This window comes from Amblyomma americanum, chromosome 7 (assembly GCF_052857255.1).
Source record: "Amblyomma americanum isolate KBUSLIRL-KWMA chromosome 7, ASM5285725v1, whole genome shotgun sequence".
Classification (NCBI taxonomy): Eukaryota; Metazoa; Arthropoda; class Arachnida; order Ixodida; family Ixodidae; genus Amblyomma; species Amblyomma americanum.
The window spans coordinates 95,207,071-95,222,053 of NC_135503.1; the positions used below are offsets into that span (position 1 = coordinate 95,207,071).

General features: G+C 44.1%; 1 protein-coding gene across 1 annotated transcript in view; it reads right to left on the minus strand.

The window, feature by feature from the left end:
- The window catches only part of LOC144099422 (uncharacterized), an 89,876-nt gene that overhangs the window by 39,682 nt on the left and 35,211 nt on the right, over positions 1–14,983 (minus strand). Inside the window, exon 4 of the mRNA XM_077632716.1 lies at positions 188–389. Within this exon, the coding sequence (XP_077488842.1) occupies positions 188–389 (202 nt within the window). The remainder of the gene's footprint in view (positions 1–187; positions 390–14,983) is intronic.

Genomic DNA, 14,983 nt, shown 5'->3' on the forward strand with positions numbered 1-14,983 from the left:
GACGGCCAGAAATGAGCTTACACGTAGGAAGCGAAAGCCTGGAAAGCGAAGGAGAGACCGCACTGCGGTATACAGGAAAGCAGACAACTGGACAGCGGGTGACAGGACATGGGTAAGCCAGTGTACGCGTATAATGCACTGGTGCAATAAAACCGTCTGATAAATGTTTTGTATGCAGGACGCTTACGTTCGGTGAGTGACGTTTTGGCCAGCATGACGCTTGCCCCGGCGAAGACACAGCCCCACATGGCAGCGAAATTGTCCACGCTGTTGCCAACGTGGACGCACACACGATGGCCAGGCCCCAGACCATGCTTTTGGAAGCCCGCGGCGTAGCGCTCCATGCGCACGAAGAGCTCTCCGCGCGTCACCACGGTAGTGCCATCCACCTGCGTTTTGTTTCCCTTGCTTGTGTTCCCAGAAATACACAGCTTCTGAGGCAGTGAAGATAGAACTAGCAGATAGAACCAGGTAATTGTTCGCCCCGTCGTTGTTAAAGCACGACAAAGCACAGGCATATTGGCGTAGGCGAAACTCAGCCAACAAGAAAAAAGTGTTCGGAGCGCTTACGGTCGCTGCTTGTGTTGCCCACAGTTAACCAGCAACCAACATTTCGGGTTGAACCCCCTTTCATAATAATTTCAGAGCATTCTTTAGCTTCCTCACACTAATTTGACGGTATATCCAGCCTCTTTTAAGAACGGCACGCCGGCGATTGCTTGCAGTGTGTGCGGCCATTAGGTGCCCAGACGCGCCCTCGCCTCACGTGCTGCTACTGGACAGCAGCGCCGCGCGCGCATGCGCACATATGGCCGGTTATCTCGTCAGTAACCAGCGCGCTCTCATCAAGCGGATCACGCTTCTCTGCGCAGCTGTCGTACCGATCTTGGGGCGCTCGTCGTGTGCGACGATATGGGGCTTCGTAAGCGATCACCAACCATAGCAGAGTTGTTTCTTGAATGAAAACGAACGTGCAGCCTTCGAGAACCGCCGATACGCTGTGAAGCTGGACGATGCAGAGTCACGGCGGCTGTAACTGATGCTGGAAGCCGCCCGCGAAACCGCCGAGGAAGATGACAAAAGGCTTGTAAAAATGCCTAAGGTTAAGCGTCGTCTTGTGCCAGAACAACTTTATCCAGCCGGGGCCAATGCCTACTTTGCGGAGCACTCCATGCAAGTTAAATTCAGAGTGGCTTATGTCCGACTTTACGCGTGCACTAGATCTATGCCACGAGGAAGTCCATTGCTTTATTGTGTGTTCATAGTAAGTAGCGTCGTATTGATTAGCGGCGTTCTAATTTCCTTCTTTTTGGGGATCAGCTTCGAAAAGGAACCAGTCGAATATGTGAAAGCGCATGCCTTACAAAATGAAGCTTTGAGGTTTTGTTTGCATTTTGTTGAGGCTTTGCTAACTAAACGGTTTGTTTAATTTAACATCAACAGTTTTTAAATTCACTCAATATACCTCAATTTTGTTGTTAATTTAAACTAAGTATTTCTTGAATACTTGTAGTTGAAATTCATTTGTGATGTTGGTGGCCCAGCGGAGCCTAAAATCAGCAAATTAGGCCTTACCTAGATACACCTGATGCACATTACGCTTAGGGAGAACACATCCTCTCTTAGGATTCCTGTAAGCCGCACAAAGTGTCCGTTTCACATGACAGAAAAGTGCTGATGCTACATTTTGGTCTGCGCTTTGTGTAGGATTCGTACGTGCCCCCCTGCAAAAGCATCGCTAAAGATATTGGTTTTATGTTTAGTGTTCTGGAAAGAATCAAGTTATTAAGCTAACAGAACACTGCATGTGAACCTTGGTAAATTACGGCAGTCATAATAAATAACCTCTGAAATCATTTAGATTACTTAAGGACGAGTAGAGGACACGGTGAGGACACGAGTTTTCCTTACCTTACACATTTTTAGAGCTGAAGAGATTTCATAGGCGCTCCAGCACACGGCTAAGAAACAAAGCCCGACGCCTGACTACTTTCGGCAGAGACAGTACATTCGCGTCAGCCAACAATAATTTTTCTATCATTATTATAGCACCAGAAGGACCATTTCTCCATTTTTTCCGAAAACGTATACTCCATTCGACGGCCATATAGAAAGGTTCTTCAATTATCTGAGGCATCAACAATTTGATAAAAATAATCGCGCTCAATCAAAATCAAATCAAATCTTTATGTTCCATCAGGTGCTATAGATGGAGGGGCTACGGAAAAAAAGCTGCCACTTGGCGGCTTGACGAGTCTGCAGCACCATATATAAGGCAGCGTCTAGACAGCACCAGAGAATAAACAAGCGATAAACAAATGAAGACACTCGATCAAAGCAAAATAAAATAAGTCCTGGGCTAGATAAAACAAACACCAGAACAGACAAAATCACGTTAGTTAATCAGCAAACAGGTCTTTAAGTTTAACAGTGGAACAACTATATCAATCAAAATTCAGTGACTGATAATAGTTTAAAAGAGGCGGCAGAGAATAACACAAACGCTCCATACCAGAATTGAAGCGTGGTAGAGCAACCTTCCAGTTTTCTCCACGTCTAGTGTTATAATATTTCTCATTTCTTCTCACCGAGCACTCAAACGGTAGCGGTATAGATTGTGAGCAGTAATAATATCTGCACTGTGAAAGAATTCTGCAGTGGTTGCATTATAACCAGCATTTTACACGTGGCGTAGGTACTGTTTTTGCATATGGAATATTTTTTGTGTGTTAGAGAAAGTAGTCGTGCCCCAGAGAAGTTGGCAGTAATGGACGAGTGGATAGAAAAGAGAATTATAGACCAATATTTTTGTTTTAGTAGAAAGCATGTATTGGACACGACCGACTACACCAGTTATTCGAGCAAGTTTGGCTAATACAAAATTCACATGAGATTCCCAAGACAGATTGGCAGTGAATATCACACCAAGGCATTTGAAGTGGTCAACAATGTCAACAGGATGAGAGTTTAAAACAATACCGGCATGAGGAGGAACAGGTTTATTTTTCACACGGAAGACAACTGCTTTTGTTTTATTTTCGTTAATATTCATGTAATTGGATAAGGACCATTGCTGCGGTTGGACTATAGTGTCATTACAATCACTAATGAGTTTATCGATGTTATTACCGGAAAAAGTGTGCTGGTATCATCTGCATATATAACAAATTGGGCGCTCTGATTAATGTTAACAATGTCATTAAAATACAGGTTAAATAGCAAGAGGCCCAATACGCTGCCTTGTGGAACACCACAAGGCACTGGTAGGACACGTGATCGCGAGTTGTTTATTTGGACTACTTGACCTCGATGAGACAGATATGATTGCAATAACTGTAGTCCAGCTTCTGCAGCAGAACATCATGATTCACTAGGTCGAATGCACTGGAAAAATCGACAAATAGGCTAAGTACTATTGCCTTGCTTTCAAACTGCGTTAAAATATACTCTTTCTGGTGAAGCACCGCTATTCAACTCCGGCGAAAGGTAAAACGGCACAAGAAGAAGCACACAGACCCTAAACAGATAAAACATTTGCTCGACAATCTAGCATGCGCCATACGTGATTCTAAAGATTATTTTTTTAACACATCACTTCAAAATTTCATAAAAAACGAGCCAAGTAAATTTTGGAATTACATCAATGAGAAAAAGAAAACCTTGTCACACGTTTCGGTGAACAACGCTATGGTATGTGATCAGATGGCTATTGCCCAGCATTTTAATGAGTACTTTCAAAGCGTATTTTCCGCTCCGAGCGCGTGTACCGCGAATAGCCGGGTGTATCATCTTTCTGAAGTGAATTTCATATCTTATTCAGGTGTCTTTTCTATGTTATTAAACTTAAAAACAAAAACATCATGTGGTCCTGATAATATTCCAAATGTATTCCTTCGTCGTTATGCTGAAACCCTGGCGAAATTCCTCGTGATCATATTTCGTCGTCCTTCTTTGCTGACAAGCAAATTACCTGATGACTGGAGGACAGCCCGAATTGTCCCCGTTTACAAAAAAGGAAATCGTCTTTTGTTGCAAAACTATCGTCCCATATCATTGACTTCATCGTGCTGTAAGCTACTAGAGCATATAGCTGCACACTGTGTGAATGAATTTCTAGAAAAAAATATGGTCATAAACGAATTCCAACATGGGTTCAGAAGGGGTTTCTCGACAGTAACACAACTGATTACGGTAATTAACTCATTCGCATCCTGTATAGATAGTAAGGGCCAAATTGATGCAATTTTTTAGATTTCAGCAAGGCGTTCGACAAAGTTCATCATGATAAATTAATTCTAAAAATGAAACATATTGGCATTCCTGAGATTTTCATAACTTGGATAACCGCATACTTAAAGGACCGCAGGCAGTTTGTTGAAGTTGGTGGACAATGTTCGGGCTCTCTTCCAGTTTCATCCGGTGTACCACAGGGAAGTGTCTTGGGCCCTCTGCTTTTTCTTTTATATATTAATGACATTGTTCAAGTAATTATCCCATCAGTGAATATTAGATTGTTCGCAGACGATTGTATATTATTCAAAGAAATTACTAATATGCATGAACAGAATGTTTTGAACAATGCTGTGAACAATGTTTTGAAATGGTGTGACCAATGGGGCATGGTTCTCAATGCTGACAAAAGTGTGTATCTTCCGATAGCAAGAAAAAACATACCACACAGTTACGCATACAAATTAATTTCGTCCCCTCTTGAACAAGTATCTAACTACAAATACTTAGGCATAACTATAACTAGCAAATTAACGTGGAACTTGCATATCAATAACATTTGCTCTTCCGCATTTCGCAAATTGTGCTGCTTAAGACATAAACTGAAGAACGCGCCTCCTAACATCAAGCTACTTTGTTATTCTTCTATAATCAGACCAATACTCGAATACGCATGCGTAGTGTGGGACACGTATACTAAATCTAACATAGCCAATTTGGAACGAATACAGAGAAAGGCTGTTAGATTCATCTTTAATAAATATGCAGACTGACTCCCCCACCACTTTGATGGAAATTAACCAAATTGAACGACTTGAATTCCGAAGAAAAAAGTTCAGGTTAGAGTTTCTTGCGCTTTTATTAGAGAACAAATTTGGTCTGGACCCGTCGTTATACTTAAAGCCGTTATCTGCCAGACAAACTCGACATTACCACCCTAGTTTTCTAACCCCTATATCCGCCAAAACAGACACCTACAAGTTTTCATTTTTCCCACGAACTATAATAGATTGGAATCAAATAAACCAACCATTGCCCCATGAGGTCTAACCAATTAGTGCTATTTCTGTCTATTTCCCAGTGTTATTTCTTTCTTATTTCGCTCACTTGTACGCCCACCCTGCTTGGACTTAATGTCCGCAGTATTTCATAAATAAAAAAATAAAAAATATTCTTCCTAAACCCAAACTGGTGTTTCGTTATTATTTCGCAGTGATCAGCAAAATTTACAAGCCTACAGTGTTTTTTTTTTCAAGGGGCTTCTAAAAATAGGTAAGAGACTTTCACAACATAGAACGGAAAACTTTCATAAACATGCGATTTCCCGAGGCCTTAAATTTCATACTGGCAGGGTTGAAGCAAAATACAAATTGCGGATTATTTCAGACCGAATAAGATTGTAATTTCGCTTAGCTGTTTTCATGAGAGTTGTTTTATTTAAGCAAAAATGTTTAAATTTGAATGCCACACCGACGGTGATTTTTCTCCGCTTATTTCCGTCCCTCCACTACACAACATGGCGGTGGCGCTGCTTGACATCCTGATGTGCCGTATATCCACGCTTTGAAGCGTTCCTGCTCACATAGGCAGATCGTCTCCAGCACCAGGCCTTCTCACGCGCTGCGTTTACACAATCAGCGGTATGCGCGCGCGTTATCCCGGGTCTCACGCATCGGGCACAGTGCGCATACATGCGCGTTTCGCCACCGCCCCGTTCTGCCTGGCCTTGTTCCCTCTGACCTCTCAAACGGACCCGGCACATTTCTCCGGGCTCTCGTAGTATGTGGCGGCAGTTATCACCTAATGACAGGGCAGTGGCGATGCACCACTCGTCCCAAATGCAGAATAAAGCATATCGCCCTATCAATGGAACATGCAGTGCAATCAGGTGTTGAGAGGTGCTGTTCTACCGAAGGTCTTGATAAGAGCATTACCCTAGTGCAGCATTTTCAGCCTTTATTACATAGTGAAACCTTCCCAGTTAATGTTGAGTATAAATCCTCTTGAACATCATGAATCGATAGATTATCCTATTTTGCGAAGTAATTCATTGTTCAATTTCTAAAACAACGTACAAGTTGGCGGCTCAGATATGCACGGAATAAGCGAAGCAGCTGGTCTTCCTCGACGGTAAACGTAGGAAACGTATATGGTAGCCGCCTTGTGGCCATTGTCCGAGGGCCGCATCTGTTTTTGCGGCCCCTGGTGGCACCTGTTAAGTTCCTTTTACTGTTTCGTTTTATGAATCTAGTACCTGCCTGGCTTTAATGCCGTCGTCTTGCACGGCTGCTGTTCACGATCAGATGCGACGTGATACCTGCGCCCTATCAATCTGACGCCAACCAATTAGAAGTGTGCAGTGGCGCCGCTACAGTCCTCAATATGTCTTATCTGTTTATTGTGCCATCTGGGTATATATAAAAGGAGTGGACCGTCGCTACACTTCTGTAATTTATGGCCACCTGTGGCAAGTTTCAAGTTGCTTTTGCTGCTTCGTTTTTTTAGGATTCTAATCTTGTCTTGATTGCTAATTGCTGCTACTTTGTGGCTGCTGGGCCCGTTCTGGACTATTTGATGTTTGCACCTTTAAACGCTGCCTGTAAAAATGGGCATTGATATTAACGCATATCGCGCTCGTACTATAGTACCATTTTAGCATGTTCACGCCTCTGCAATACAAAAACTGGAAGAGCAAAAGCAGTTTCTGCACTTCTTCCTGTCCTTCTGCTAAGACCTTCTTATGGACTAGCATGTTCACATCTGGTCCTCCGTTCTGCTGGGGATTGAGGTCAGACCTGGACCTAGGGTAGAGGGGGTTCATGAACTTTTGAAAGATTTCATTGCTGAAAGCAACAATTTTAAGGGCATAGCAGCCACGCCACATTAAATTAAGAGCAGTGTTTCTTACATAAAATCCCGTGTTGGTGTTATTGAGCAGAGCATGATCGACGTATCCAGCATCCAGGATTATGTCTGTTCAGTTCATGGCACAGTTGAAGTTTTTACACCGGCATTTCCAAGGAAAAGCGAGGAGCTTGCAAACATGGTTGATGACATTAACGATAGAATTAGGTGAGACAGCTATGATTAAACGTTTGCCTAAACGGACGGTGAAGACTACCATCATCATCAGCATATCCTTACTACGCCTACTGCAGGGCAAAGGTCTCTTCCACGCCTCTTCAGTTAACCCACTCTTCTACCAGCTGCGGCCACTTTATCCCCACAAACTTCTTAATCTACGCTGCGTTTGCGCTCTGTTGTGTTGTGCTGTGTTTTATGGCACATAGGCAACTGAAGCCATCTTGTGCCAAGAACAAGGTATAGGAAAAGTCTTGTGTTGAATATTATAGAAATGCAAGAATCATCCTTGCTCTAGCGGCCCTCAAACATTAATATTACCCAGTGAACACATACACAAATTTTCAAATGGCTACAAGTAAACGCTTTAAAAAAGGCCGGGTAACCTCAGTAGCTTTCCTTGGCTGCGGAAGGACATCGAGGCTCCCAACAAATCAAAATAAAAGCCTCAGCTTTCTTCTCAGGTATGATATATTGGCTGAGGTGTACTAAAATTTAAACAAACCAGTGGGTAAAAATTTAGTCTCTTGAGAAATCCCGTTTCGTTAAGAGAGCTAAAAACACATGATATATTTACAATTGCATCATCTCCTAAGAGCAGTGCGGGATGAAAAGGAATGCATTTATTATAAAATTCAGCAAAATACGTTTTTCTTAGTTCTTCCAGCTCCACACAAGAGAATAAAATGTGGTTAACCGTGAGTTCATCTCCACATACTTGGCAAACAGGTTTGTCTTGTTTTGTTAGTAGGACGTTGTGCGTAAGATGCGTGTGGCCTATTCAGAGACGGCATAAGATCACTTCCTTGAAACGTTCTTGGTGCACACACGACTTAAATTTACCTAAAACTGGTTTTACCAAGTGTAGTTTATTTTTGACCTCATTGTTCCAAGCAGATTGCCATTTTTTTCTTAGTTTCCTTGCTACTAATTTCATTCAATCATTAAACGGCATATTTATTTCATTATTTCCTTGCAACGAGCTTTACCAGCACACACATCTGCTCTCTCAGTGCCTTTTATTCCCACATGACTTGGCACCCAGCACAGTTTTAAATTTTGTCCTTGAGCTGAGGCAGTTACTATGTTGTGTATGATGTCACAACGCAGAGGGGAGCTTGCATTTTTAGAATGGAGAGCTCTAAGTACACTTAAGGAGCCTGTGTAAATAACAGCATTTTCGAGGTTCTCACTTAGCATTTTTTCTATGGCCATCCATACTGCGTAGCACTCCGCGGTGAAGATGGAGAAACACTGTGGTAGTCTTACTATTTGCTCCGAATTTCCTCGCACCACTGCGCTTCTTACGCAACTATCTGTTTTTGATCCATAAGTATAAAATTCTGTAAAACTACTGTATTTTTCTTCAAGGGCACGGAAATCTTATAACATGTGTTGCTGTGGAGTTCGCTTTTTACGGAAATGTGCAAGAGTGAGGTCACAGATTTCAGGAAAATTCAACCATGGAGGCAGTGGACACGTCTTCGAGCAATGCCAGGTAATGCATTCATTACGCCGAAGTTTTTGCACATATCTTCAAGACGCAGGAGAAGTGGCCTTATAGCTAATGGTTTGTTGATAAATATTGTTTTAGATGGGCACTTTGTGACTATTTGGTGACAGATATGTTTAGGTAATGAACGGATGTTTAAAACGTACGAGCAAGTGAGCATGGTTCTTCTCTCTGTAAGCGATGGCTCGTCGGCTTCCACATAAAGACTGTTTATCGGTGACCTCCTGTGTGCACCGGTGGAAAGACGCAAGCCCAAATTGTGTACTGGGACTAGCCGTTTAAGGTACCATTGCCTCGCTGATTCATAAACTATGCATACGTAATCGAATGTAGAACGTACTACGGAGCGATGAATTCGTAAAAGACAAGTCCTATTGGAACCCCAATTTTTTGGTGAAAGTACTTTTAGTATATGCAGAGATTTAGAAGCTTTCTTTTTTAGTATGTTTATGTGTGGTAGGAATGTGAGCTTTTTGTCATAAGTCATTCCTAGAAATTAGTGCTCATCTTCAATTGGTAGTGCGACTTCATTTAAATAGAGGCAGGGATCAGTAATAGTCCTCTTCTAAGCGAAACAAAGAACAGCTACTGACTTTTGCGCAGAAAACTTGAAACCGTTTTTGTCTGCCCATGTTGTTAGTTTATTTACTGTCATCTGTATTTGCCTCTCACAAGATGTAATGCTAGAGGATGTGCAAGCAATCTGGAGATCGTCGACGTAGACAGAATACATGATAGACTTGGGGTTTATTTTTGATAGGGAATTCTTTTTTACTATAAAAAGCGTGGTGCTTAAAATGCACCCCTGAGGCACGCCGTTCACTTGAATGGAATTCTTAGAAAGGGTGGCACCCAGGCGTACTTGAAATGAACAGTTGGTCAAAAACTCACTCAAGCATTTTAGCATTCTACCAGGGATGACGAGGTCTCCAAGGTCCTGCAGTATGCCAAACCTCCATGTGGTATCATAGGCTTTCTCTAAATCGAAAAAGACCGCAAGGCAGTGTTGATTGTGTATAAATGCTTCACGGACTGTGTTCTCTAGGCAGACTAGATGGTCGGTTGTAGAGCACGCCTTTTTAAACCCACACTGATGGATGTCAAGAAGATCACGGGATTGTAATATAAACATTAATCTAATGTTAAGGACGCTTTCGAACGATTTGGCAAGTACGCTTGTTAGGGCTATAGGTCTATAATTGCAAGGGGACGTAGGTCCTTTGGCCGGATTCAACAACGGTACAATAACGGCTTTTTTTCATGCCTCTGGAATCTCTCCTGATAACCATATTTTGTTAAAAAAAATTCAGAAGCGAGTATACAGCATGTTCGGACAAGTGGGCAAGCATTTCGTAATGGACTTCATCTGGTCCTGGTGCAGTCTGTTTACCCGAAGAAAGTACACTGTTAATTTCTTGTAGTGCAAATTGGCTATTATATGCTTCGTGAGCACTGCTCTTTATCGGCAGTCTTTCTTTTTCGGCTGTGTTTTTATATTTTAAAAATGATTCTGTATAGTTAGAGGAACTAGATACAGTGGAAAAATGTTCACCTAATATGTCTGCTTGTTCTTTTATATTTGTCTGTACACCAGGGGCGGTCAGTAGCAGAACTGTGAATGGAGAGTAGCGACCACACATTTTGTGTACTGCCTCCCACATTTTTTAAAGAGATTTGGCTGTTTATCGAGGAAATGCAATGCTTCCAGGATGATTTTTCGGCATTTCTACGTATGTACTGCGCTTTTGCTCTTGCTTTTTTAAAGTTTATAAGGTTCTCATGTGTGGGGTATCGGAGAAGTATACCCCAAGTTTTACTTTGTTGTTGTTTTTCCTTCTTTGCAATCTGGTGTCCATCACATTTTATGGTTGCGTTGTACTATTTCGGAAGATTGGTAGATAGCCAAGCGTGCCGCAGAAAGAATGCCCTTTGTGAACTTTTCATTTATTTCATTTACATTAAGATTTTCTAACGTAATATTTTCTAACGTGGCTGCTGTTCTAAACTGCTGCCAGTCTGCTAAATTGAGCTTCCAACACCATGGTTTTGTCTGGGTGACTGATGGCGGGGATGACAGGCAGATTTTAACAGGGAGATGCTCGCTTCCGTACTGGTTGTCTAAGACATCTCGTTTAAAATCGTTAAAAACTGAAGGAGAGCTAAAAAACAAATCTAAAACACTCATTTTTCCTGAACTAGGGGAGCAATAAGTAGGTTTACCGGTGTTCAATAAACAAATATTGTTGGATAGTATGAAATCCTCAATAACCTGACCTCTGCTATCGGTTTTGTCACTGCCCCAGAAACAAGAGTGTGTATTAAAATCGCCAACGGTCATGTATGGCTCCGGTAACTGTTGTAAAAGGCTCTTTAATTCATGCTGTCTTACTTCGAGATGTGGTTGAAGGTATATGCTACAAATTGTAATGGATATGTAACCAACCACGGTGGCTGCTACGGCTTCGAACCTAGTATTGAGTTTGATCTCGCTAGCTGCTACGCGAGGTTGCACAATGATACCTACGCCTCCCGAGGGCTGCTCGCCCCCTCTCGGTCACTGCCGAAGACAGTATACTTATTTAGCGCCTTTGTGTGCGGAGAGCCTAGACTGGTTTCCTGCACACATAAAGCAATAGGAGAAATTGTGTTTAAAATGTCATTTATGTCGTTATTGCTGTTTACGAGACTTCTGCAGTTATAGTGTATTATGAAAGCCATCGTAATGTTGTGTGCGTGTGTGCAGATAAAATTAGATTAACTTTGATTTGGCCCCTTGACTCGGAGCCTCACATTTTTTTTTGATCGATCCAAAGATCTCCGCCGTCCGTCCGATGTGGACGGCACGGGGCTGCCCTGGGTCGTGTCCATCGCCTCAGCAGAGGCGCTGGACGACCGTGCAGGATGCACGCTGACTTTTGCGTTAGACCTCGACCTGTGGAAAGAGGTATTGAGGCCCGCTGATCCGGGGGTCTGCACAGCCTGCTTTGGGGTTGGCGGAGTAGTATCAGCTACTCCACCAGGGGGCGCGGATGGCCCTGCCATAGGCCGACTGAGTGCGGCCTAGACAGGTGCCGAAGCCTGGTGTGATGCGCCGCGCCCAGGCACCACATCGGCGAAGGTTGTTTTCGCTGTGAAGGCGAATCGGTTTGTTTCATCGTATCGCCTTCTCGCTTCCTTGAAAGAAATGTTTTCAGTGGTTTTCAGAGTAATTATTTTTTCTTTTTTCCAGGACAGACAAGCCCTGGAGTATGCAGCATGTTCTCCCTCACAGTTTGTGCACCGCGGGGCAGCAACACATTCATCTGATTGGTGGTCCTTCGAGGAGCATTTCGCGCAAGTTTTGCGGCCGCGACAACTCTGTGAGCCATGGCCGAACCTCTGACTACTGAAACATCTGCGTGGGTTGGGTATATATGGCCTTACATTTATTTTCAGGTACCCGACTTCAATGCTCTCAGGTAGTGTGCTGTTGTTGAAAGTGAGGATAATGTGTTTCGTATCTCTTTCCTTGTTATCCTTTCGGATCTTTATACGCTGAACATTTATGACATCTTGGTCGGCCAAACCTTGAAGCATTTCTTTTTCAGAGAGGCGAACAAAATCAATTTCTGATATGACGCCTCGGACTGTGTTCAAAGACCGGTGTGACGTGAAGGAGACAGGAATCTTCCCTATCGATACAATGTTTGCAAGTTTCGAGCAGTAAGTCGCCACTAACCATTTTTGATACCTTGTGCCCAAACCCCAAGGTATCTCTCAGGCACTTTGCCAGCAAGAATGGGGAAATCAGTCTTGCTTGTTGTTCTTCAGCTTTGAGAGGGCGCTGTGATCGCCACGCGGAGCGGACGTGCGGTGCATGGGCTCCGTGAAAAAGCAATTCCTCAACTGGACAGTTCAGCTGGCCACCAAATAATTTTGGCGGAATCAAAACCACAAAACAAGAGGGTCACAAGAAAACCTTTTTCAACCCGGTAAGCCAATTTCTGGCTTTTCTACCTGTCTGCGAAATCGGGCCTAGTGACCGGGGGAGCTAGGCCTACAGACAAGGCCTAGCAGCCCCGCGTCCTCAGGGGCGACCGGCCATGCGGACACCCGAGATGGCTGGGGTGAAGATGCGAACGCAAAATCAAACCACGGCAGGAAACCCGATATCCGATCCAGCCCAAGATTGAGAGGAAGAATCAGGAATGGAGGTCACCAACGATGCGGAATTGGAGGATGCGCAACGCACGGAGGCGGAACGCACAGGCCCCCACAAAACCATGGAGGTACAGCAAGGAACCGATATCAGCGGATCCTACGACAGCATGAAAGACAAGCATTGGAAGGTAGTCCAATCCAAACGATTCATGAAGCAGGCTAGGCGAGACGCCAAGGAAGCTGCCATTTCGAAAACAAGGGAGCCTCTACAAGGGAAGAACAATGGCAAGATGGCGCCGGCAAACGCAGCTGCCGGTGACGTCAGACGCGACGCAGCAACGCCTGTGGCGCAACAAGAACATCTGGCGAAAGAGCAACGACGACCTACATAAGCGCTGCCACCACTCCCGCGGGTGCAAATCAAAATAATAATGAGACCACGTGGTGGACTCAAGGTGGGATATAAATACCCGTATCAGGTCGCACAGGCCATTTACGAGGCAAGCGGCGGCAAGATCAGTAGAGGAAGCTTTCTAACCAGGCTGAGACCGGGATCCAATATCATTATAGCCAGCGCAGCGGAAGAAGAAACAGCAGACAACATTAGGAAAATCAATTAGCTGACCTTCGAGGGCACAAGCTACGACGTCCAAACATACGTAGCAATGCCGGAGGAAGTCAAAAGAGCAGTAATTCACGGCATACCATTAGGCCTTACGCCGAAAGAACTGGAAGAAAACCTCCGAGTCCAGACCAAGGCAGTGAAAATCCTGGCCGCAAGAGCTCTGGGGAGAAGCCGAACAGCTCTCATCACCTTCGACGGACCCTTTATACCAAAATGGGTGATACTCGACACAGTGGAGCATAAGACATATCCGTATAGACCAACCAGGCAGTGTTGTTTCGTCTGCGGCCAGCAGGGGCATCGCTCCGACGTCTGCCTCACGCCGGAAGCAAGAACCTGCAGGCAATGTGGAACCAAGAACCCGGCAACGGAACACGAATGCCAGATCAAGTGCATGATGGCAGCAGCGACTGCAAGAAACAACTGAAAACTAAAGAGGAGCTGAGAGGACGGCAACACATCAGCAACGGAAGAACCATGGGACAGTCGAGAAGGAGCAGGAGCCGCAACCGAAGACAATGGTGGGTCAGCTCGGAAAGAGAAGACCACAACGGCAGCAACTTCGAGGAAAGATCCAGAAGCAGAAGCAGAAGCAAGGGCCCCCAGGAAGGAACCAAAGGCAAACCCAGAAGAGAGAATAGGGACGACTCGTATCCACCTCTAGGGAAACAACAGGAAAAACAAGACGCGGCACCGCAGCAAAAGAAAACCAACGAAACCAAGTTGAGCTGGGAAGCGGGTCCTCCCAGATCACTGTCTCCGCAGGAAAGAAAAGACAGGGAGCTGGAAATGATTAACAAACAGCTACTAGGAGAAATAGAAGAGCTCAGAAGGGAGGTGAGGCGGTTAAAAGAAAGCAGCCCCCAAAAATCACCCCCAGCCCAAGAATATAGGCTCCAGCAACCTAAAGAACCCAATTTAACAGAACAGCTAAAACCACTAATTCAGGCCATGCAGCAATTTAAGCAGATACAAGAACAGCAGAGTAAACATATAGAACAACAGAGTAAACAAATAGAGCAACTAATGCTAAAACAGGCAGCCCACGATCAGGACATACAGTACATCCGAAGCTACATAAAAACTCAGAACACACAAAAGATAACGAGTGAAGCCCGAGACAGGCTATACAACGAAAGACCGAAAACTCAAGCAGCACCTCTAACGAACTATCATGGCTGAACAAAACCAATTAAACGTTTGGCAGTGGAACTGCAGAGGATTTAAGAGGAAACAAGGACTCCTACAGAAATTCATTTACACACAAGGAACGCCACCGGACTTCCTCCTACTGCAGGAATCAAAAGGAGCCACACCACCATCACTAAACGGTTTCACATGCCAAGAAAACGGCAGGATAGCAACCCTCATCAACAAAAGCCTAAATACGATAG